Source organism: Aristolochia californica, unplaced genomic scaffold, assembly GCF_029961685.1.
Source record: "Aristolochia californica isolate CCGP_79_NKW_82.1479 unplaced genomic scaffold, dmAriCali1.0.hap1 SCAF_1, whole genome shotgun sequence".
NCBI classification, from domain to species: domain Eukaryota; kingdom Viridiplantae; phylum Streptophyta; class Magnoliopsida; order Piperales; family Aristolochiaceae; genus Aristolochia; species Aristolochia californica.
The window spans coordinates 61091790-61114937 of NW_027181770.1; the positions used below are offsets into that span (position 1 = coordinate 61091790).

At 37.8% G+C, this 23148-nt stretch overlaps 2 protein-coding genes across 4 annotated transcripts; both read left to right on the forward strand.

The window, feature by feature from the left end:
* Positions 1-1096: 1096 nt before the first annotated feature.
* On the forward strand, positions 1097-13853 carry LOC137954614 (probable LRR receptor-like serine/threonine-protein kinase At5g48740). Of its 3 annotated transcripts, none has more exons than XM_068801682.1 (17): positions 1097-1213; positions 1475-1914; positions 2458-2998; positions 3099-3550; positions 3756-3873; positions 4158-4226; positions 4328-4396; positions 4489-4557; positions 4786-4857; positions 4946-5014; positions 5092-5333; positions 5488-5693; positions 6467-6593; positions 6827-6895; positions 12385-12574; positions 12663-12795; positions 13303-13853. In XM_068801682.1, the coding sequence occupies exons 2-17, from the start codon at positions 1839-1841 to the stop codon at positions 13522-13524; spliced, it is 2724 nt and encodes a 907-aa protein (XP_068657783.1). In that variant the 5' UTR covers positions 1097-1213; positions 1475-1838; the 3' UTR covers positions 13525-13853. The 3 variants fall into 3 exon arrangements, with proteins under 3 accessions (XP_068657783.1, XP_068657785.1, XP_068657784.1); XM_068801684.1 differs by having other exon boundaries at positions 5497-5693; XM_068801683.1 differs by lacking the exon at positions 1097-1213 and having other exon boundaries at positions 1471-1914.
* Positions 13854-18544: 4691 nt separating this feature from the next.
* On the forward strand, positions 18545-21075 carry LOC137946767 (receptor like protein kinase S.2). Its single transcript, XM_068793095.1, has one exon. The coding sequence runs from the start codon at positions 18574-18576 to the stop codon at positions 21073-21075; it is 2502 nt and encodes an 833-aa protein (XP_068649196.1). The 5' UTR covers positions 18545-18573.
* The last annotated feature ends 2073 nt before the right edge of the window (positions 21076-23148 follow it).

A 23148-nucleotide genomic window follows, 5' to 3' on the forward strand; every position in this document is an offset into this window, starting at 1 on the left:
CTCCGGTGAATAAAATGAGCATACTGAGTGTTCTTTATTCTAATGAAATGAGTTATCGATTTGAACTTTTTTTATAAAAAAAAAAAAAATGAGTTATCGATGGTTAAGCCTGGGTTATGGGTTGGATGGACCATCTATTCAAGGGTCGGGTTGGAAGCCGATGTAGGGATGGGACTGGGAGTTTCACCACCCTAGATGAGATGCGTGACGATATCTTGCATTGAAGGTTCATGGGTGGGGCAAAACTGAGTGCCTTCCTAGGATAGCTTCGACTCGGATGTTTTATTGTTGTTTGTTTTGATTTGTTCTTCGCTTTCTAGGAATCGATTATACGATTTAAAAAACGAGAACATGCTTCTTTGAAATTGGTCTCTCATTCAGCCCTCTGACTTGTTACCTTTATGAAGTAATTTTACAATGCCAAAGAAATCGTTTAGGCAGCTCTGGAGTTCTTTTCCTCCCTGCAACTGACTGTTAAATGTGTAATTCAGATGGAACACAAGCCGGAATGACATGCAACTTGAAGAAACCGAAAAAGTAGAGCACTTTTGTAGAGGTTGTGATTGTTCAATGGTCTGCAAAAAATTTCCCCTTTTTTTAAATTCTTAAATAGATGGTTTTTGAAATTCATGTGCTTATTATGGCATGGAACGTTAGGTGTATGCACTCTAATTCTGAAGAGCAGGAGGATGAGTCTTGAATTCAAAGATAAGGAAAGAACAGAATGATGAGTGACATAGTTGTCCAACTTTTGAAACAAAGATCGATGAAAAGGAAGAACCATGCAATGATTTTAATTACATAATTCGCCGACAGATTTTGAAAGTTAAAGCAAACCGAAATCATTAATTCCACACCCCCTTGCGTGATATTAGAGAACAAGCTGTTTCTGTAAGCGTCCCATGTGGGCTCTGTTTCAATTATTATTTCGTTTCTTTTCTTCATTTTTTCATTAAAAATATTAAGAAAATGGAGCGAGTAGCAGCTGTGCTACTCTCCTCTCTGTGTCTGTCATCCGTCGTTGGAACTTCCAGATTAAAAAGTGCTTCTATTTCATTTTCTGGGTTTTTGTTACTAGAATAAAACGAAAAACAAGCATCTGCATAGAAAAATGATACCGGATAATTGATTTTTCACATGTAAAACTGCTGCTTTGCTAAACTTTTCAAGTCAACTGCTTCCTCCTTCCTGGGCTTTCATGATATTATGTCTGGTGAGTCTACTTGAGAAGTAATAGAATAGGAAGTATCCAGTTTACTTGTCATGGTTGGTATTCCAGAACGGAAGTTCAAAAACTCTTTTGGCGGTTTACTGTCTGGAACAATCCTTTGTTTTCTTTCATGGTGTATATAGTGATTTTCCTGTTCCAGACCTGTGGCCTCATTATTGTACGGTACAAATGTCTTCTATCCAGAGCTTATCGATCATCAAGTTTCATTATTTCAATGATATCGTGGTGTTTTTTGTTTAATAGGATGGACCTGTTTTTCCATTAGAATTGTCTCTACCAATTCGAACTGAAGGGGCCGCAGAAAGTGGACGACCTTGTCACTTCTCTCAAAGTTAACGAAGGAATCCAATCATCATGGCCTTAACACGCTCTATCGTCAACATCATGACGCGCTCCACCAAAATCCTTCATGGCTACTCCAAATCTTCGCATCATTTTCTCTTTCTCCGGCTTACGACAAAGAGAAAACAAATAAACGGAAATTTTGTATGTGCTCCTTACAGCCCTTATTCCCATCAGCTGCAAACTGCTTAAAAAAGCCTGAAACTTCGTACCAGAGCTCAAACATTTGTATTCTCGAGGTTTCTTTGTTGGTCGAATTCGATTCATGGACTTAAGGGGTTTACTTGCATGTTTCCTTCTGTTTTATGCCGTCTCCAAGCTGACCCTGGCCGATCAGGAAGGTGCTTTCCCTTTCTTCTCTCTTGTTTTAGCTGATGGAGAGTTGAAAGTAGAGTCTTGAGGTCTTTTGGTTTTCTTCCATTAAAACAATATCTTTGGAAATAGTTTTTAATCCCCATTCAGTTCCATGTAAGTTTTATGCTTGATTAGTGATGCAGGAAATCTGTGAAGTGATATTCATTGAGTTCTCATGGCCAACAATTCTCAATGATTGGAGGCAATGTTACATTTGGAAATTGCTTGTGTAACCTTTGCATCAATTTTGATGTCTTATGACGGATGGTGTTTAGTGCTGTCCAATTCAATTTTGAGCGTTGCACACATGAATTTGTATGAAATTATTCTAGACTGGCTTGACTTGTTCATATGAATTGTTTGATTTTCATCATTCAGAAACCAAATTTGTCCAAGAACAATAACATGAAACTTGCCTATCTATATTTACATGTTCAATTCACTGGTCTCTAGCATTTCGTTACCACAATCTTAGCAACTATGACAGAACAGTTTTGGGCTGAGAAAGCTGTACTTGAAATGGTTGGCAGGTTTCTTAAGTCTATCTTGTGGAGGAGCTACAACTTTTGTTGATTCTTCCAACATTTCATGGACCCCAGACACTTCTTACATCACTACTGGCAACACTTCCTTTGTTAATTTCCTCGACGGAACCTTCAATTCTAGTGTTCCTTTACGCTTCTTCCCTGATTCTCAACAGTTCAGTCAGTGTTACCGTCTGCCTGTGCAAAACTTATCTGCTGTCCTTATTAGACCCCAATTTTATTACAAAAACTATGATGGCCTAAATAAACCTCCATCATTCACAGTTTCCCTTGGAACAGCTTTGACTTCCACCATTGATCTCACAAAGTTTGATCCCTGGGTGGATGAATTCATATGGCCGGTCACAAAGGATACTCTTACTTTTTGCTTGCACCCTATTCCCAATAGTGGCTTTCCTGTGATCTCCTCTTTGGAAGTTCGACCACTTCCTCATGATGCCTATGAAAGTAGTTGGGGGGACTTCCATGATGCTGCCTTAAAGAAGCGATTCCGAGTCAATTGTGGTTATACCAATGGATCCTTAAGGTATGGTAGTAGAAATTGTTTTAGCAACGTCTGTTCTTTTGTGTCTGTTTTTCCTTTAAATCTTATCACTCAACTTTATCGGATTGATTTTTGTGAATAGGTACCCTGTGGATACATATGATCGTATTTGGGACCCGGATCAGTATTTCTCACCAGTTCAATTATCAACTGGGTTTAACATTCAAGTTCCTTTTAGTTTTTTAAACATTCAGGAAGGACCACCAATAAGTGTTCTTCAATCAGCAAGGGTTCTTGCTAGGAAGGATATCCTGAGTTACAACTTTCCACTGGGTATTATGGGTGATTACTATATAGTCCTCTATTTTGCTGGTATTTTGCGCGTATCTTCCTCATTTAATATACTGATTAACGGGGAAGTTGTGAGATCAAACTATATAGTAAAGAGCTCAGAAGCCAGTATTGTCACCGTTAAACAAAGGAGTGTTACAAATCTGAATATTACACTTCAAAATATCAACTTTTATCCACTAGTAAATGCCATTGAAGTATATGAGATTGTTGAGATACCGTCAGAAGTTTCTTCAACCACAGGTGATTTGAAGTCTATGGCAGAAAATTACTGCTTTTGGTCTTTCATTTGGAGCCAGAGCTGTCTGGATGAAGGGTTTAGGCTATGGCAATGAACTGAGCTGTCTACACATAGCCCGCTAAACATGTCATGGTGTCCCTACATCCAAACAACTCTTGAATGTCTTTAATCTGCTGGATTTCCTTATGTTTCCCTTTTATTATGCAGTTTCTGCTCTTCAGGTTATCCAACAATCTATGGGCTTGGAATTTGGGTGGCAAGATGATCCCTGCTCTCCAACACCATGGGAGCACATTGATTGTGAAGGAAGTCTAGTCACATCATTGTGAGAGTCATATTCAACCATGACCTCCAGTTGAATTTAAACTTCTAACTGAATCCTGGCCATCAATAGAATCACATTATGAGCCATTTCTCTTTGTTACTTCAACATCCCAATCATTGGTGATTGATGGTATAGCTAGCCAATAGGACTATTCCATGGGTGGTCCTGGAATTCACATTGTTGTCATGCGTTAGAATGCTACTTGTCCAGTGTACACTTGCATGCCTAAAATTCTCCCTTCAATAAAGTGCTTATGGCTAATTATGTTTTTTCTTTTTCCTTAGGGAGCTATCTGACGTGAACTTGAGAGCAATTAGCCCAACATTTGGTGACTTGATAGACCTAAAGAAACTGTAAGACTTTCATGAGACTGAATACTTTGTCCACATTAAGCACATCTGTGGATATTCACCAAGCATTCCATTCTTGTTTCCATGTTGGAACTGTTTTTCAGGGACTTGCACAATGCATCACTTGCTGGGGAGATCCAGAACTTGGGTAGCTTGCAACAACTCGAGACCTTGTGAGATCTTTATGCACTGTGCATTGTTTAACTTCTATTTATCTCAGACCTTTGAGAATTAGCTTACTTCCAAGAGAACTTAAATATTGCAGAAACTTGAGCTTCAATAGACTGACTTCATTTGGATCCGAGCTCGGTACTTTGCTTAGTCTTCAGATTTTGTAAGTATACTGTTCCCAAATTTCTTCATATCAAGTATTATGTGCCTTTATAAATTATAATCTGAGATTTCATGTAGTTGACTTTGCATATAATAAAAGATAATGTTTTGATGCTATAGTAACATCATGGATGAAGTTTGCCTTGGAGATCAAACGATACTGGAAATTTCAGAAATTTAGTCATTTCTGTTCAGCTAGTAATTAGATCTCGTTTCTTTTTCTCCATAGGGATTTGCAAAATAATAGTTTACAGGGAACTGTACCGAACAACTTGGGGAGTTTAAAGCATCTACATTTATTGTAAGGGGCATCTGATCATTTTCTGAGAACAGTATAGTATAGCCTAGTGGGTGATTTACCTTGCTTCATATGAAATACTCCAATGCAGAAATTTGGAAAACAATAAACTGCAAGGCCCTTTACCAGAGTCTTTGAACAAGGAAAGCTTAGAAGTCAGGTATATGATATTCTGTTTAGACTTGAAGTAAAAATTATAGTAGTGCTTTATGTTAAAATCATTTGTTTTCCATGCAGAACCTCAGGGAATTTGTGCATTTCATTCTCCACAACATCATGCGATGACCTATCAGACCATCCATCTATTCCAACTCCTCAAGTTACTCTGTTGAATGTAAAGAAACCTCAGTCTCACAACAGGAAAGCTATCCTACTGGGCACAATTGTCGGTGCTTCATGTCTAGTTCTGCTCTTAACATTATCAGTTTTTCTGTATCGAAAAAAGAGGAAAGATGCCAATGAAGCCACTTCCAGCAGAAGTATGAGGATTCTAAAATCAGACTGTCAAACAATTAAAATTTTTTATGTTATCATTTTTTATGAATTTTGAATAAGAAAATATAATGAGTATGTGCTCACTTTGTTTAGTTACCAAAAACAGTGCTAACTTTGTTTCTCACTTTTGATGGTAAGATGTGGCAGTGGATATGAGGAGCTGGAATTCTGCAAAGATTTTCTCTTACAAAGAAATAAAAGTGGCTACTAACAACTTTAAGGATGTAATTGGTCGGGGTAGTTTTGGATCTGTCTATCTTGGAAAGCTTTCAGATGGCAAATTAGTGGCTGTGAAAGTACGGTTTGACAAGACCCAGCTTGGGGCCGATTCCTTCATAAATGAGGTTATTAACCTTTTCTTTTGTCTCTATTTTTATCTTTATTTGTTTTGATGTTTAGCATTTGTGGCCAGCTTAAAAAACTGGAGATTTTTGCTAGCTACAAGGGGCTGCAAATGGGTTCAAACTGAACCAATATGGAAAAGTTTAGTTGTGAAAAGATGTAAAATAGGAGAAGAGAAGAGGAAGAAAGAGGAAAGAGAGAGAGATGAGGAGAAATAGAGTGCATTGAATGGAACCCAATGGGGGAAAAAGTTCGGTTCCCTTCTCTTTTATTTCTCACTTAAGTGACTTAGTTTCCATTTACATAAATATCTGTCAAGACTCAAAGCTCTCTATTTCACTAATTACACATCAGAATAATGTGTACTCTGGACCATAGACTCCTACCAATCAGCCTATCTCTCTGTCACTCCTACAGACTCATACGGAATATATAGAATGACCAAAATTTCCCAACTTGATATTCAACATTAGGGTTAGCTGGAAGTTAGGGCTGAGGGTGCCATTTGATGGGAGGTATGGATCGGTTGAGTGCCAACATGGTGGAATGGCTGTCTCATAATGTAACTGTAATAGCCATTGTGGATCCAGTTTCTTGTGCTGGTCTCATTTGGGTATTGATTTTTAAATAGGAAGTGAATATTATTTATTTATAAATGAGATTGGGCTTTCTTATCTTTGTTTGAGCCCCACATTGAATTCTTTACCAAATTCGTTTGTTGCTAGTCAATAGATTTCTCCCGAGACTTAAATATTAAATAGCTTGATAAATGCAGGTACACCTTTTATCTCAAGTTCGCCACCAAAATCTTGTGTCGTTGGAAGGATTCTGTTATGAATCGAAGCAGCAAATCCTAGTATATGAGTATCTATCTGGTGGATCCTTGGCCGACAGTCTTTATGGTATGATTTAAGGCCCTGTTGTTGTCCTCCAATTATGACTCAATGAAGCCAACCCGGAGTAATTTATACTTAGTCAAAAGTCTCAGTGAACCCACTTGAACGTACATGGCAGCTTCATGCTTGTTTTAACTTGGTCACAACATGATTTTGCAGTTTCTGCGTTTACTTTTTGATTGTTTCATTCCGTTAATTGATAAGCCTACTGTTAATTTGGATATAAAATAATATTTCAGGCTCAAATGGTAAAAAGGTAGCATTGAACTGGGTCCGCAGACTGAAGATTGCTGTTGATGCAGCCAAAGGTAATGTCCATGTCACAGGTTTTTGGCAAGTATCATAACTGCATTGAACTGGTTTCATATTTTTCCTAAATTGGTAATTTTTGTAAAGAAGTTGAAGGCAAATTAAAGATAAAAGTGGAAAATTTAGAAGTGTTGATTTCTAGGGCCAAAATATGAACACAAGAGATCTCAAGGGAAGAGAGAAGAGAGAAATTCTAGCTCTTGGTAGAGAGGGGAGAAGAAACCAAGGGAGAGAAAGAAGAGGAAAAGAGAGAGAGGTGTATAGACAAATTTGAGCCAAGAGGAAGAGGCTTGAATACTCTACCCTATGCCTTGAGGCTATATTCGTAGTTGTGTGAAGGTGTTTACAATGACTGCAATGCCCTTAGGGCTACATGCTTCAAAAGGAAAAAGACATAAGAGGACATACACTAGCTTGCACAATTACAACTCTATGCCATCTCTATGGAAGTTTTCCTTACGCACATGGGTGTCTCTTAACACTCCCCCTCAAGATGGTGTTTGTAACTTCACTAGCAAATAATCTTGGTCAAAAAACTTGTGTTTGAAAAAGAAATTTTGATTGGCTTGCTTTGACTTCTTATTGTTCACATCTTGCTTGTAGTTTTCATTTTGTTCTCATCTTGTCTCCCCCTTACTTGGATACTCTAGCCACATAAAACTTGATTACCACAATATGAAGAATTCTTCATTGTTGGTTACCTCTTTCTTTCTTATACTTCTTCTTCTACTTCTCCCCCTCAAGTTGAGGATCCCTTTGTTCTTTACCATGCGACCCAACTTGCACAATATAATGGTGAGAAAAGAAAAATCACTCCTAGTCATACGACAAAGCTCCATACACCAGTTAAAACGGTTATAGTCTGAAACACACTCTACTCAATTTCAATAGCGGAAAAATAACCCAACTTTAGGGCACCCCAAAGAGACTTCTCACTTTCTAAGGGTAGCTCAAACACAAATAACCTCTTGGGTGAGACTTGATTCAAGTTGAAAGTTGGGCATAATCCTATACTTTTATGTAGTGGGTCTATAGGCATTGCTCTGAAGTGATTTTAACAAACACAAATTGAAGAAAGTACTTTGAGGAATTAAGGGTGTGAATAAAAAGATAGTAACTCTCATACTTCATAAGGAAGGAGGTGCACAATGCATCTCTTCATAGTTCCAAGGAAGAATGAGGTGCTTTTAGACCAATAGATGGATAAAAAGTAACTAGGTTTTACTCAAGAGGGAGGTAAAAAAATAAAATTCCTCTATGAACATGATAATTGAGGAAACTCTAAAAAAGTTCTCCAATAAGAATTTTTTTAGATGGAACATCCATGTCACAAGTTTTTTGCAAGTATCGTAACTGCATTGAACTGGTTTCATATTTTTCCTAAATTGTTAATTTTGGTATAGAAGTTGAAGGCAGATTAAAGATGAAAGTGGAAAATTAAGAAGTGTTGATTTCTAGGGCCAAGATATGAACACAAGAGATCTCAAGGGAAGGAGAGAAGAGAGAAATTCTAGCTCTTGGGAGAGAGGGGAGAAGAAACCAAGGGAGAGAAAGAAGAGGAAAAGAGATAGGGGTGTATGGACGAATTTGAGCCAAGAGGAAGAAGCTTGGATACTCTACCCTATGCCTTGAGGCTATATTTATAGTTGTGTGAAGGTGTTTACAATGATTGCAATGCCCTTAGGGCTACATGCTCCAAAAGGAAAAAGACATAAAAGGACATACACCAGCTTGCACAATTACAACTCAATGCCATCTCTATGGATGCTCTCCTTATTTACTAGCTATGCCACCCTTACACACGTGGGTGTCTCTTAACACTCCCCCTCAAACTGATGTTTGTAACTTCACTTGCAAATAATCTTGGTAAAAAAACTTGTGTTTGAAAAAGAAATTTTGATTGGCTTGCTTTGATTCATCTTCTTCTTGTTCACATCTTGCTTGTAGTTTTCATCTTGTTCACATCTTGTCTCCCCCTTACTTGGATACTCTAGCCACATAAAACTTGATTACCACAACAAGTAGAATTCTTCATTGTTGGTTACCTCTTTCTGATACTTCTTCTTCTACTTCTCCCCCTCAACCTGGGAATCTCTTTGTTCTTTACCAAGAGACCCAACTTGCACAATATAATGGCGAGAAAAGAAAAATCACTCCTAGTCATACGACAAAGCTCCATACACCAGTCAAAACGGTGATAGTCTAAAACACACTCTGCTCAATTTCAATAGCGGAAAAATAACCCAACTTTAGGGCACAACAAAAAGACTACTCACTTTCTAAGGGTAGCTCAAACACAAATCACCTCTTGGGTGAGACTTGATTCAAGTTGGATGTTGGGCATAATCCAATACTTGTAGGTAGTGGGTCTGTAGGCATTGCTCTGAAGTGATTTTAACAAACACGAATTGATGAAAGTACTTTGAGGAATTAAGGGTGTGAATAAAAAGATAGTAACTCTCATACTTCATAAGGAAGGAGGCGCACAATGTATCTTTTCATAGTTCCAAGGAAGAATGAGGTGCTTTTAGACCAATAGATGGATTAAAAGTAACTAGGTTTTACTCAAGAGGGAGGTAAAAAAATAATTCATCTATGAACATGATAATTGAGGAAACTCAAAAAAAGTTCTCCAATAAAAAATTTTTTAGATGGAACATCATAATAGAAACTTTATAAACATAGACTTCTCATATAAGACAATTACTTTTTAACACAACTTGACCAATTTGGAAACAACCAAACTTTCTAATGCAAAAATTGCGGGCTTTGTCAAAAAAAAAAAAAAAACTAAACTCATAATGCGAAAGACTTCTCTTAATAAAACTAATGTAATATGAGATCAAACAAAAGAAACTTTTAAGGAGGGAAAAATACTCAAGTTGGTTAAATCTTGACTAAGTTTTGAAAACAAATAGGAAACTCAACCAACATTAGTAACTCAAAAAGTGAAGCAAAATATTTGGCTTAAATTTAGATCTTTGCATGCAAAAGGATACCAACATGACCATTGATTCTTCCAATGTGGATATCTCTCTTTAGAAAGATCAGATTAAGAAACGGTTCATTGGGATAGAAAGTAGACTCACATATCTTTATTTTGAATATAATTTTAATATAAATCCTCAGTAATGTTGGTACAAACCATTCATAAAGTTGAGGTTTTCTGTTGCTTGACCTTCTCTGCTTCAGATGTCTATTTCTCTCTCTAGAAAAATCTGATTGTAACAATTATTTTTGAGTTGAAAACTAGACTCAGATCTTTCCAATGGTATATAATTTGCTATATAAAAATACGGCAAGAGAGAGACACATCCAATGAAAGTCAAGAATTGAGAAATAAGACTAAAGGGAAAACGAGAAACTCCTCTTGTTTCTTTTTCTTTTTCTTCTTCTTCTTCCTCTCTTTCATCTCCATCTTCTTCTCCTTTTCCATCTTAGATCTTTACTCGCTCTGATACCATGTTGATTTCTAGGGCCAAGATATAAACACAAGAGATCTTAAGGGAAGGAGAGAAAAGAGAAATTCTAGCTCTTGGGAGAGAGGAGAGAAGAAACTAAGGGAGTGAAAGAAGAGGAAGAGAGAAAGGTGTGTTGTGTCAAAACACTTTACTTTTTCCTATTTTTTCTCCTAGTACTTTTTCATGCATTAACGTGAATTGAGTTTCTTTTTCTCATAGAATCTTAATTTTTTTAGACATATTTTGCTTCTACTTAGAGAGTTTTGGTCAGTTTTAAGCACTCCATGTTGGCATCTATTAATTTGATTTTGAGGGAGGATCGCACGAGGCATTTTGACCTTAAGTCTCCTCTCTAGTGTTGGCTTGCTTGTTTGTATCGGTTCCGTGTCTTTCGCATTGTCATCTAAAAAAATTATGCTCACCCCACAAAAACTTATTTGATGTCATACTTGGTCAAACTATTTGTTATTTTTGTAGTTCTACCGTTACAATCTCCTCTTTTTTTTTTAAAAAAAAAGAAGGTCACACTCATTATTGATTTCATATGTAAGTTCTTATTATTTTCTTTAGAAACTCAGTTTGAAGTAGAGTATTGCATTGTTGCCTCCTATCTAAAGTTTCTAAATTCGTTTGTAAGTATGAGTATTGTATAGTTGCCTCCTTTTGGTTAAAATATGATTGTTGCTATCATTATTTTTTTCTAGTACTTCAATTTATCATCTTTTATTTTTCACCAATTCAGGGCAATGCATAGACCCACTACCTACAAATTATAGGAGTGTGCCCAATATCCAACTTGAGTTTAAGTCTTTTATTTTCACCTAAGAGGTGATTTTTGTTTGAGCTACCTTAACAAGTGGAGATTAGGCCTTTTTTCTGCATTTGAAATTGAACGGAGTCTTTTAGACTATGATAGTTTTGATTAGTGTATAGAGTTGTCGCACGACCAAGAGTGATTTTCCTCACCCATATGTTTTGTCCAAGATGGGCCTCTATGTCCTCTTTTATCCCCAACTTGAGAGGGCGATTAAAAGGAGAACTACTAAAGATAAGGTAGGTAACAAAATCTACCATGAAGAATTTCACGTGTTGTAGTAATCAAATTTTATGTGACCAGAACATCTACATCAGGGGGAGTACAATATGAAGAATTTTTTTCTTGACGACCAATATTTTTTTTCATTACAAGTTGAAAATATTAACTCTATCTTGAGAGGGGAGTGTCTAAAAGTAGGTATGGAAAAGTCTTATATGACTCTCATAGAAAGAAGTCTCACAGAGCAATGATTAATATGGCGAAGTCTTACAGGAGTTTAATGGGAAGAAGTCTCATAGAAGAGTTTCAGTTAGAGGAGTTTTAGTTACGTTAGTCTTCTATTCTTGTTTAATTGTTTAATTACTCTAGGGCTTATGTTTAAGTGTTTGACTTTGGATATAAGTGGGATATGGGTAGTTTAATTGTAATTTGGTTCTACTTGTTTCCTCTATTATAAATGGAGGTTCATTGTACTCAGTTACAATCAAGTCAATGAATTATTTATCTTTTCCACAAATTCAACATATAGCTTGACTGACCTTTGGACAAATCAAACACATAATCAGCACTTGATGCTTTAAGAGACTATGAAAATGAGTGAAACTAATCAAGAGACTTTCAGTGATTTTCACTACATGAGAGATGTCTTAATTTATATTTTTTTTATGCCAAGGCAATATTCTTTTGTAAATTACTACTGGAAGATTGCTCTTAAAGTTTTCTTGAAAAGCTAGGAACATAATGAATTGACACAGTTCATATCAATTCAACGAATTGATGACTGGCAAACATCTTTTCTTGTTATTGTCACTTGAATGAATCAATTCTGAGAAGTGATATTTTTTAGCTTCTGTTTTGAAAGCATCCAAGTCTGGTTAGCTTCTGTTTTGAACACATACAAATCTGGTTTACTTCATTTGGCACCTAATGCTGAATCTAGCAATAGATATTATTTTATCTTAGTCAGCTTAACTTTTTTTTTTTTTTTTAGGCCTGGATTACCTACATAATGGGAGTGACCCACGAATCATTCACCGTGATGTAAAATGTAGCAATATTCTCTTGGACATGGAAATGGATGCAAGGGTCTGTGACTTTGGCCTCTGCAAGCAAATACCTCAGGCAGATGCAACTCATGTGACCACGGTGGTTAAGGGCACTGCAGGCTATTTGGATCCTGAGTAATTACTCAATGGCCAAATGCACTTGTTTTACCATATATATCTTTTATTTGGTAATTTTATCTCTGAATCTTCCTCAAATCTGCAGATATTACTCCTCACAGCAATTGACTGAGAAAAGTGATGTTTATAGCTTTGGTGTTGTCCTTTTGGAGCTCATTTGTGGGCGGGAACCATTAAGTCATGCTGGAACTCCAGATTCTTTTAATTTGGTGTTATGGGTATACTTTTTCTCTCTCTCTTTTTCAACTGTATGCCTAAAGCGTCATTGTCAGTCTAAAGCCCCATGTATTTAACACACATGAATGGTAATCATAACTTGTATAAGAACTCTGTGCCTACAGATTTCCTTACTGATGGGAAGTGTACAAAAGGCTGACTGCCTGAAGATCCGCAGATTCTAATTAAATGGCTTCCAAATTTTGGTTAAGACAAATATATCTGTGTTATCACTGTAGCTGAATCTCAGTGAGGAAAGTATTTGCATAATATACTCAGTCATTTTCAGGTGTGGCTTGAGTACGTATGGAGCCAACAATCAAAATGTGCAGTTAGCGGCAATCATACATGAAAATAAAATGCTACAAACTGCATTCAGCATATGTTTTCCTCCACACAAGTTCACTTCATGATAGTTCTGAAATTATTGATAGTTTCTTTGTCAAAGAAATAGTATCACCTTCTTCATCTTGATAGTCTGACTATGCAACTGGAATGTGTGGGTACAGGCAAAGCCTTACTTGCAGGCTGGTGCATTTGAGATAGTGGATGAATGCTTGAGGGGAACTTATGATGTGGAGAGCATGAGAAAGGTTGCATCTGTTGCGACAAGATCTGTAGAGAGGGATGGATCTCAAAGGCCAACAATGGCAGAAGTTCTGGCAGAACTCAAAGCAGCCTACAGCATTCAGCTGGAGTATCTGGCTTCTCAATCTGAACTTGTAAACTGACTTTTTGGTAGCTGATCAGAAAAGGGAAGGTTTCAGGAGTAAGAGTAACATATGAAAGCACACTAGTAGCATATCTCATGTGGGATTTCAAATGCCTGTGCACTTGTTCTCCCCCAAATACAAATTTTCAGTATCTGAGTTCTGGACCAAAATGCTAGCACAAATTTTGTCCACCTAGCTTTAATATAGTAACGATATGCCCTTTTCAAAACAGTAAGTGGTTGTATGAATGAGTGTCTCCTGAGCTTTATGTACTGCTACAGATTAGTGATCTTGTCTCAAGTTTTTGTTTGCATTTGCAATGTAAGAAAGCTCTCAAAATTGATCCATCTTGAGTCCAAATTATATCAAATAATCTCCAGTTTCAAACCCTACTAGATTACATTGCTGAAGGAAAGTTTCTTTTAGCAATTTCTGTAGAGTCTCACAAGGCTCTATTGTTAGTATTATATATTGGCGGGAAACTTGTCTACGTTCCAACTGCATCGCAACGTTGGGATAGCGGTCTAAAAGTTGTTGTTTTGCATGAATTTCCTTAACTTTGCAGTGAATTATTGAGAGAAAGGAGTAGAAGAGAAAATGAGGAGGCAGCTTTTGGAGAAGTTGTGACTTGTGGGTTAGGGTAAAGGCACTAGTCCCCCAACCCTTTTATTAATTTAAGTGAGTTGTAGTGGAAAAAATTCCTCTACCCCTCTTTGAGTACACCTTATATCTCTATATATACAAGTCCAAAGATTATGAAAATTGAACCATTGACACTTCTAAACTTCTTGAAACTATTTACACTCTTCTAGATACTATGAGAATATTTTGAAATGATCACAATACTTTTGTAATACATTTAATACTTGTCCTCAAGATAGAGTTTATATATCAAGTAGTTCTAGCTCATTACAGAAAGTTCCTAACTTTCGCCTGCCCAAAACTTTAGTAAACACATCACCACACCGATCACCTAATCGGGCATAAGGAATATCAACTTGCTTCCTCATTACTGTATCTCAAACGAAATAAAAATTAATTTCAATTTGTTTGGATCTTTCATGAAACACTGAGTTGCTAGTAATAAAAATAGCATCCTGATTATCACAATACATTATCATCAGTACATAGATCTGTAAATTCAACTCTTGTAACATTGATCTCACCCACTTCATTTCATTGACCGTATGAGTCATTCCCTTGTATTCAGCTTTAGCAGTTGATTGGCTTTTTAATCTGATAAGGTTACCTCCCAAAAATACATAGTAACCAATAGTAGACTTTCTATATAGTTTAGAGCCTGACAATGCCTGCATTGTTAGCATCTAACAAGGCTACTATTTTCATGTGACTGTGGGACCTAAAAGTTAACCTTTTTCTAGGTAACCCTTTCAAGTAATGCAATATTCTCTTAGCTACTTCTAAGTGAACATTGTGTAGGTGTTCCATGAACTAGCTTACCATATTAATTGAAAATGACATATTTGGTCTTGTGATAGATAAGGTTTTGAACTATTTAAAAAATATGATTCTAATCCCTGAGTTTTCACTTTGGTCATCATGAAGATTATTTCCAACTTTCATGGGCGTCTCTACAGGCTTAACACCTAGTAAACCATTCTCTTCAAGCATGTCAATACAATGCTAGTGTTGCTTCTTGCAACCTTCATCCCAAAAAAGTATTATAGGGATCCCCAATCCGTTTTGCTTGAAAATGTTTTGCCAAATTCTATTTCACTTCTTCAATACCTTGAACATAGCACTGCGTGACAAAACTATGTCATCAACATATATAAGTAGAACTGCAATGTCAAACGATCTCTTCATAATAAATAATTAATGATGATAATGACTTGGAGAGAACCCTTTACTTTGCCAAATTATGATTTTATTTATTTTAATTTTTATAATTTTTATAAGGTTATGTTACTGATATAGAAGGTGGTACGCCAACATGGGATAAGCTGAATATGCAGGGACGCATTTAGTTGCTACTCCTAATTTTAATTAATGTTCTAATTCAACATGAATTAATCAAAAGAACCTTCGTGTATTGCAAATTCAGAAGAATGAAAAAACACCTGCCAATAGATGATAAAGAAGATTAGCCTCCACAAGATATTTAGATTCTTCAAATATGTACAGAAATACAAAACGAAAACAATTTTGATCAAAACAATCCTTTATCAATCCCCTAAGACTTTTCGAATTGTGATCTAGAATCATGAATACACGAGTCAATGGCATTAAAACGGGAACAGGTCCCTTTTATTCTCAATGGAGTTGCCTCGAGTCCAGGACTTAAAATCACCCGAATTGACCTGGATTTCATTGAAGCTAAAAGTCAGGTTCCAAGTCTAATAGTGTTGTAACCTTATATAAAATGACATGAAATAAAGACGTGCATTTATGTGGAACTTATAATGAATGGATACTCTTTAATTGTATCTCATGTTAGGTTGCAACATAAAACCCAGGGTGATTAATAGTGACTTTTGAAAACTCCATTTGTCCCAACAATCACAGCAAAGTGGTTGTTACTTGTGAAGATCAACTCAAATGAGCATTCGTCCAACTAAGACACGCATATCTTTTAATGAGAAATGATGGATTTCCTGTTTGTTTATAGGCAACACTGGCATAAAAACAAAATCAGTAGCTGATCCAGTTGAGCTGCCTCCAAGACCTCTTCCATTCTAAATCACCTGACTTTTTCAATTTAAATGACATATTCTCTTACATTTACGACTTCTCACTTTTACTTTTTTCATTATTTTTATTAGAGTAAAATGATGTTTATTCTTTTATTTAACTTTTGTGGTGAAATTTTGTTACCAACCAAAACCCATAAAAACAAGAAATTTTTTTATTAAAAACATAAGTTCTGTTCAATATTAAATGAAGCACAGCAGCCTGCCAACCCCTGAGTTGGTGGGAATTCGGATAATGAATGAGCGAGCAAGCTAGTAGTAGCAGAAGAGTAGCAGTGGATGATGCTGAAAATAATTTGGCAGGTGGCCACAATCAGAAGGAAATTTTTTACAGAGAATATATGACAAAAGGGGGGTGGGATTCAGCTATATATGTAAGGTACGTCTCATTCTCACCAAATAAAATGAGAAATGAAAGAAGAAGAAGACAAGGTTTTGCTTTTTGTGGTTTGTCGCCTAATCCCATCTCCTCCACCACCACCCCTTCCTCACCGGTTTTTCAACGATTAGGTGGGATTTGATATAAATTCTGAACTACAAATCCGTTCAAAATTCTCGTTGCCAACCTCATCTCTTTCAAATAGTCATTTCTCTTTTGTGTTCTGTTGTAAATAAGTGCAGAACCACCAGCTTTCACTGACTCAACTCTCACCTATCCTTGGACTTTGGTCTGTTCAAATCAGGGATGTTTATGAAGCAATTTCTGCAAACAAATTGAAACGATTTATAAGCAATTTTGATTGTTGGGTTTGTACAGAATACCTAAAAAAGTTCACCAAATAAACATAAGCTATCTCCTCATTAGTTTTCTCATTTTTCTTCCACTAAATTAATTGAGAAGAAGACAACAGGAAGACCTACGTTTTATTGTATTTAAAAGTTTAAAAAACTTTTTTTTATTTTAATTTATTTTATTTTTATCTGAACAGGTAAGGGAAAGATAGAGGAGTTCATCACAGTGTTTTAATATTTTTGATTATATATTGAATTAATTAGACTGATATAATTTTGGTGGAGGAAGTTCACATATGAGATAAGATAAATATATAAAAAAAATTCCTTTTTGTCTTGTTTTATTCATTCTAGAACATGAATGAACATCAAGGTAGACCTGTCATGCTCCTTGACCCCGCAGCCAGCAGGGTTTTCCTCTCTATTTCATAAAAAAAGAAATTGCTTCTTTTGTTGAATTAGAAAAAAAGTCAAATAATTAGAAGAAGATGAATAAGTTTCTAAGTCGAGGTTAGAGGCATTAGAAAGTAAGTAATTATTATGGAACAAAAAAGTTTGAATGATGAATTTGGACCATGCCCTTGATTGGTACTTACTATATGGAAAACTAACATATTAAATGTAATTAAGGGAAAATATAATATAGAATTACTTGATCCATTTAGGATTCAACCCTAATTTTATGGCAACTTAAACACAATCGACCTCTCTATGTTTATAGGTACAATTAGAGGGTCTTATTTATGGGGGGATCAATCTCAAGAGAAATGACTAGAAATGAATGAAGCTTATCAATCCGCTAATGGGGGCAGAAGTGGCGGCGCGATTAGGCGTCGGCGTCTGCCGCTTTCTAGTTGTCCATTTTCACGTGTTTTTACTTTTTCCCGAAACAAAAAGAAAAGAAATAGAAAGCGTCAAAATTTACATGTGAAAGCCGCAGACGTGTAAAAGCTACGCCTGAGAAAATTCCGAAGCTCCCCAAGCCGGCCTTTTCCATTCTAGAAAGAAGCAACCCTGGAACATAAATATTTAATATTCATTTTGCATCCTAATATTATAGAAAATTTTAAATATCTATCTATATTATAAAATAAAGGATATCTAACTAAATTTATTCAAAGTTATGTTATAACTAATAAAAAAACCATATAAAAATAACATATTAGTTTTATATTTAATAACCGTTTATTATATTGTTTTTTAATCAACTCCATATAATATTAGTTTTGAATTTAAATGTATATAAAGTTATAACCACATTATTTTTTGGAAATTAAAATATGTGTAATAACCAAATTAATTATACCAAGAGTTTGGTATATGCTGCAATACTTGTCACAGTAAATTCCTTAGACACCACCACCTGGTGGCCTGTGATTCGTGTGGCTAGCTTTTCGTGTTACAAGCGTCACAGCAAATGGATGTGGCACATCACGAGGGCGTTTACCCGTTTCACACCTGCTCCCACCGCGTCAAATCCAAGTCCCACACCACCACGTAAGTCACCCTTTTCCTAATTAAAATTTCATCTCCACTAAGTTTATTAAACCCAAGCCTCCGTTGCCACGATAACCCACAGAATTTATTCGATCGAAACTCAGCTCAACGATGAACATTTGATACGATGGTCATGCAGCAGCTCAATCGCCTCTGTCTGATTCTCCCCGCCGACCTCGACGAGATCGAGTTCCCACTTCCCACCCCCCGCCGCAACCACCACCGTCGCAGCCGCCGCCGGGAGCTCTTGTCCAAAAGAGCTAAGCGCCTCCGCAGCTGGATAGCCGCCTTCCTGCGCCGCTTCCGCTGGAAGTGCCAATACCCCTTACCTGACACCCTCCACTCCCAACCGTTCAAAGACACGGATGGGGTTCTTCTCAACTCCAACAGCAAGGCTCTCCGCCACAACCCCAGAATCTTCACCTATTCCGAGCTTTACATTGCTTCTAATGGGTTCTGCGACAAGGAGCTCTTGGGGAGCGGCGGCTTCGGTCGAGTTTACCGAGCGCTGCTCCCGAGCGACGGAACCGTCGTTGCAGTCAAGTGCGTGGGAGATAAGGCCGAGAGGATCGAGAAGACGTTCTTGGCCGAATTGGCTGCCGTTGCGCAATTGAGGCACCGGAACCTGGTTAGACTTCGTGGGTGGTGCTTCCATGAAGATGAGCTTCTGCTGGTTTATGATTTCATGCCCAACCGGAGTCTGGACCGAGTTCTGTTTCGAAACCCGTACGTTAATTCTCCGCCGCTGTCGTGGGAGCAGAGGACAAAGATTGTTTTTGGGCTAGCTGCTGCTCTCTTCTACCTCCACGAGCAGCTCGACACCCAGATCATTCACCGGGATGTCAAGACCAGTAACGTCATGCTGGATTCCGAGTTCAACGCTCGTCTCGGAGATTTCGGATTGGCACGGTGGCTCGAGCATGATTTCCAGCCCTTCTCCCCGTCTCAATCTCCGCCCGATAAATTCATGAAACAGAATGGCCAGTTGGCCCAGTTCCGTCTAACACAGACGAGTCGGATTGGTGGAACTATCGGGTATCTGCCGCCGGAGAGTTTCAACACGAGGAGCCTCACCACCGCGAAATCGGACGTCTTTAGCTTTGGTATAGTGATTCTTGAAGTGATTTCAGGGAGGAGAGCTGTTGATCTGACCTACCCGGAGGATCAGATTGTCCTGCTCGACTGGGTTCGACGGCTTTCAGACGAAGGCAAGTCCTTGCAGGCCGGAGATACCCGTTTACCAGATGGGTCCTATGCGCTTTCAGACATGAAGCATTTGCTCCATCTCGGCCTCCTCTGCACGCTCCATGATCCTCAATCTCGGCCTTCCATGAAATGGGTGATGCAGATACTCTCCTGTGATTTGACCGTCGAGTTGCCGGAGCTCCCCTCTTTCCGTTCACATCCCCGATACATCTCCTACTCTTCCTCTTCCACAACCACGACCACAACCGGAGGCGGTATCGCCACCACCAGCACCACAATCACGAGTACTCCTGCCTCACTCACATACGTGTCTGCCACTGGAACCACTATATTCATTACAGCTGATAACGAATCCGGAGGTTCTACTAACAGTGAGAAGCACAGGAGACTTGGAGCTGCTTCAATTTCTGTAGACACACCACACGAAATTCCCTACAGCGAAATTGTTTCTGCAACTGAGAATTTCTCTGAAGCCCATATGGTGGCCGAGATGGACTTTGGGACTGCCTACCACGCCTACCTCAAAAATGGCCTCCGCATCTTGGTGAAGAGATTAGGGATGAAGACATGCCCAGCCCTCAGAGCAAGATTCTCAGACGAGCTTCGCAACCTGGGTAGCCTCCGCCACCGGAATCTGGTTCAGCTCCGTGGCTGGTGCACTGAACAAGGAGAAATGCTCGTCGTCTACGACTACTTACCTCATCGATCACTGAGCCACCTTCTCTTTCACCACAGCGACATGAATGTCCTCAAATGGTCCCATCGCTACAACATAGTAAAATCGCTCGCCTCTGCAATTCTCTATCTCCACGAAGAATGGGAGGAACAGGTGATCCACCGAAGTATAACATCATCTTCCGTCTTCCTCGATGGCGACATGAACCCACGACTCGGTTCCTTCGCGCTCGCCGAGTTCCTGACCCGGAACGCAAATGGGCACCATGTGTCAAACTCAGATTCCTGTGCTCGCGGCATCTTCGGTTATATGTCTCCGGAGTACATGGAATCAGGGACAGCGACAACAATGGCGGATGTTTACAGCTTCGGAGTGGTGGTTTTGGAGATCGTCATCGGCCGGAAGGCAGTAGACTTTAGGTGGCCACACGTGCTTTTGGTGAAGAGAGTACACGAATTTGAGACAGAGAAGAGGCCTTTGATCGAAATGGCAGATTCGAGATTAGAAAAAGATTACGATCCTGAAGAGTTATTGAAGCTGATGGAATTAGGCCTAGCTTGCACTAGAACAGATCCAAGAGTGAGGCCAAGCATGAGGCAGATTGTCAGTGTGTTGGATGGGAAGAATGATTGCCTCCATCGAACAAAGCCAGAAAGTCTGAAAGAGGAGAGAAGGGAGGATTGGGAAGAGAAGAATGCTTCTTCTTTATCCTTGATCAAGAGAATCCAAGCCCTCGGCATACACTGAGACACAGATCAATACACAAACATCATTTTGTATTTTGTACTGTAAATATTGATTACAGATACTATCATGTACTCTATCATGTACTCTATTTTGAGTGAGGTTTTTTTGAGAGTTACAGTGACATTACTTTGGTTAATGAAGTTAATGAAAGAACTTATACTGTTTTGATTCTTAAAATTTCCAATGAGAAAACTCGTGATTTGCCTTTTTTAAGGATATTATGTTTACATACCACTCATTCCATTCTTTTTTCCAGTTCCTTTCTGCAGAACTAACTCAATTAATTAAGGGGTCTCCTTCCATGATTATCTTTTTACGATTACAGGGCTGAAGCCCCGTGAGTGGCACTGTAAGGCCAGAAAAAAAAAAAAAAAAAACTGTCAACAAATAAAAGACGCAAAAAACCATCCACATGGGAAGTGACATTGTAGACAATAAAGAAAAAATCAATCAAATGCGCAAAAAGAAAAAAAGAAACAGGATAGAAAGCTACAAGATTCGAGATGGAAAATAATTGCATGCATATAGAGGCGAAGAACAATGAGAACTAAGGCTCCAAATAGCCCAAGCACTTGATAAATATAAATCATGACATACACATTTTTCTTGTGAACTATCCAGCTTTGGATCTGAACCTTGGTCATTGAGCTAGAATCATATAACAGATGGATGTCCCATAACTGACAGCCATACAACTCATTCCACATTAAACAGAGGAACGACACATCTCTAAAGAAAAGCCTACTGAAGTGCACAACCTTGGAATATAAATCATTCAGCAACTCCCAGCCCTTCATCAGAAATGCTATTAGTAAGTCTGCAATGACCTTACTCATTTGTGCTTAACCTTCATCTTTTTTATTACTTTCTAATGCTATTTGCCTTTGCTCTCCCCATAATTTTCTCCCTTAGGAGTTCTCTTAACGAAATCTTTTTTCTCCTCGTCATTAAAAAAAAAAAAAAAAAAAAGACAAAATGGAGTCCTATATGAAATCAGACAACATCAAATTTTATAGATATGCTGCAATGTAACATCAGCAGAAAGATACATATTTGCAACCATTTAAGTAACCAAAATCAGGGAAAGATGGACCTTTCACAAATATGACATTTAACATAAAGGGGACATTTGGCTAAACAACAGATTCCACAAAAACAAAAGCAGAATCTTCCTCATGCACCAGCGGCCCAAACATGAGTGATGAGATTCTAGATAAGACAGACATGATTATGTTCAAGAAACAGGTCGAGATGACATATAGATAGAAGATTTTCTACTGATTACTTCTTTTTGCCACAACGGTTAGCATACTTACAGTCTTTCTGAAAGACTCCATGCTTCCTTTTGAATTATGGCTCTGATGGTGGAGCTTGCCCAGCTTGGGCTCAGAAAGTGATCCAGAAGTAGAGTTGTGTGTTGCCATTCTGCTAGTATATCCTAATTCGAAACCTGAAACTGTAACACCAGATAAACAATCAATTGCATCAAGCTGTATAGTAGAACAACACAGCTTTGGCCAACCTACAACCAATATAGTAATAGAGGTATATTTCCATCTGAATCTTTTTATACTCTCAGTAAACATTAAGTTCATTTCTTCAAGGCTCTGAAAGACAAAATATATATAAATATGAAGACAAATTCCAGCAAAAGGAGTAGCACAACAGCTAAGATGAGCTCCCTGGAAACTTGTAATCCTATTTATGAGAATACACTTGGGTTTGGGGTTTATGAGATCATTCAAATAGAAAGCAAGAGTGGAATAATTTCCACCAGAAGCCACACTAAAGTACAAGACAATTGATCCAGCTACACACGAGAAACACTTTAGACATAGTCAAGGATCTATCTTTACACTTTATAAAAAAAAAAAAAAAAAAAAAAGATCTATCTTTACATCATTTGGATGTAAAGCAGCATAAGCAGAGCATGGAGACAACCGGGCACAAAAGAATAGTTTGAAGTCGGATGCTCCCCTCTGATCTCTTTTGAAGAGATCATATCTCCAAATGAACCAGTGATAACTAAAAAAAGGCATATTAAAAAGGTTGCTAAAGATTAAACTCTCTGAA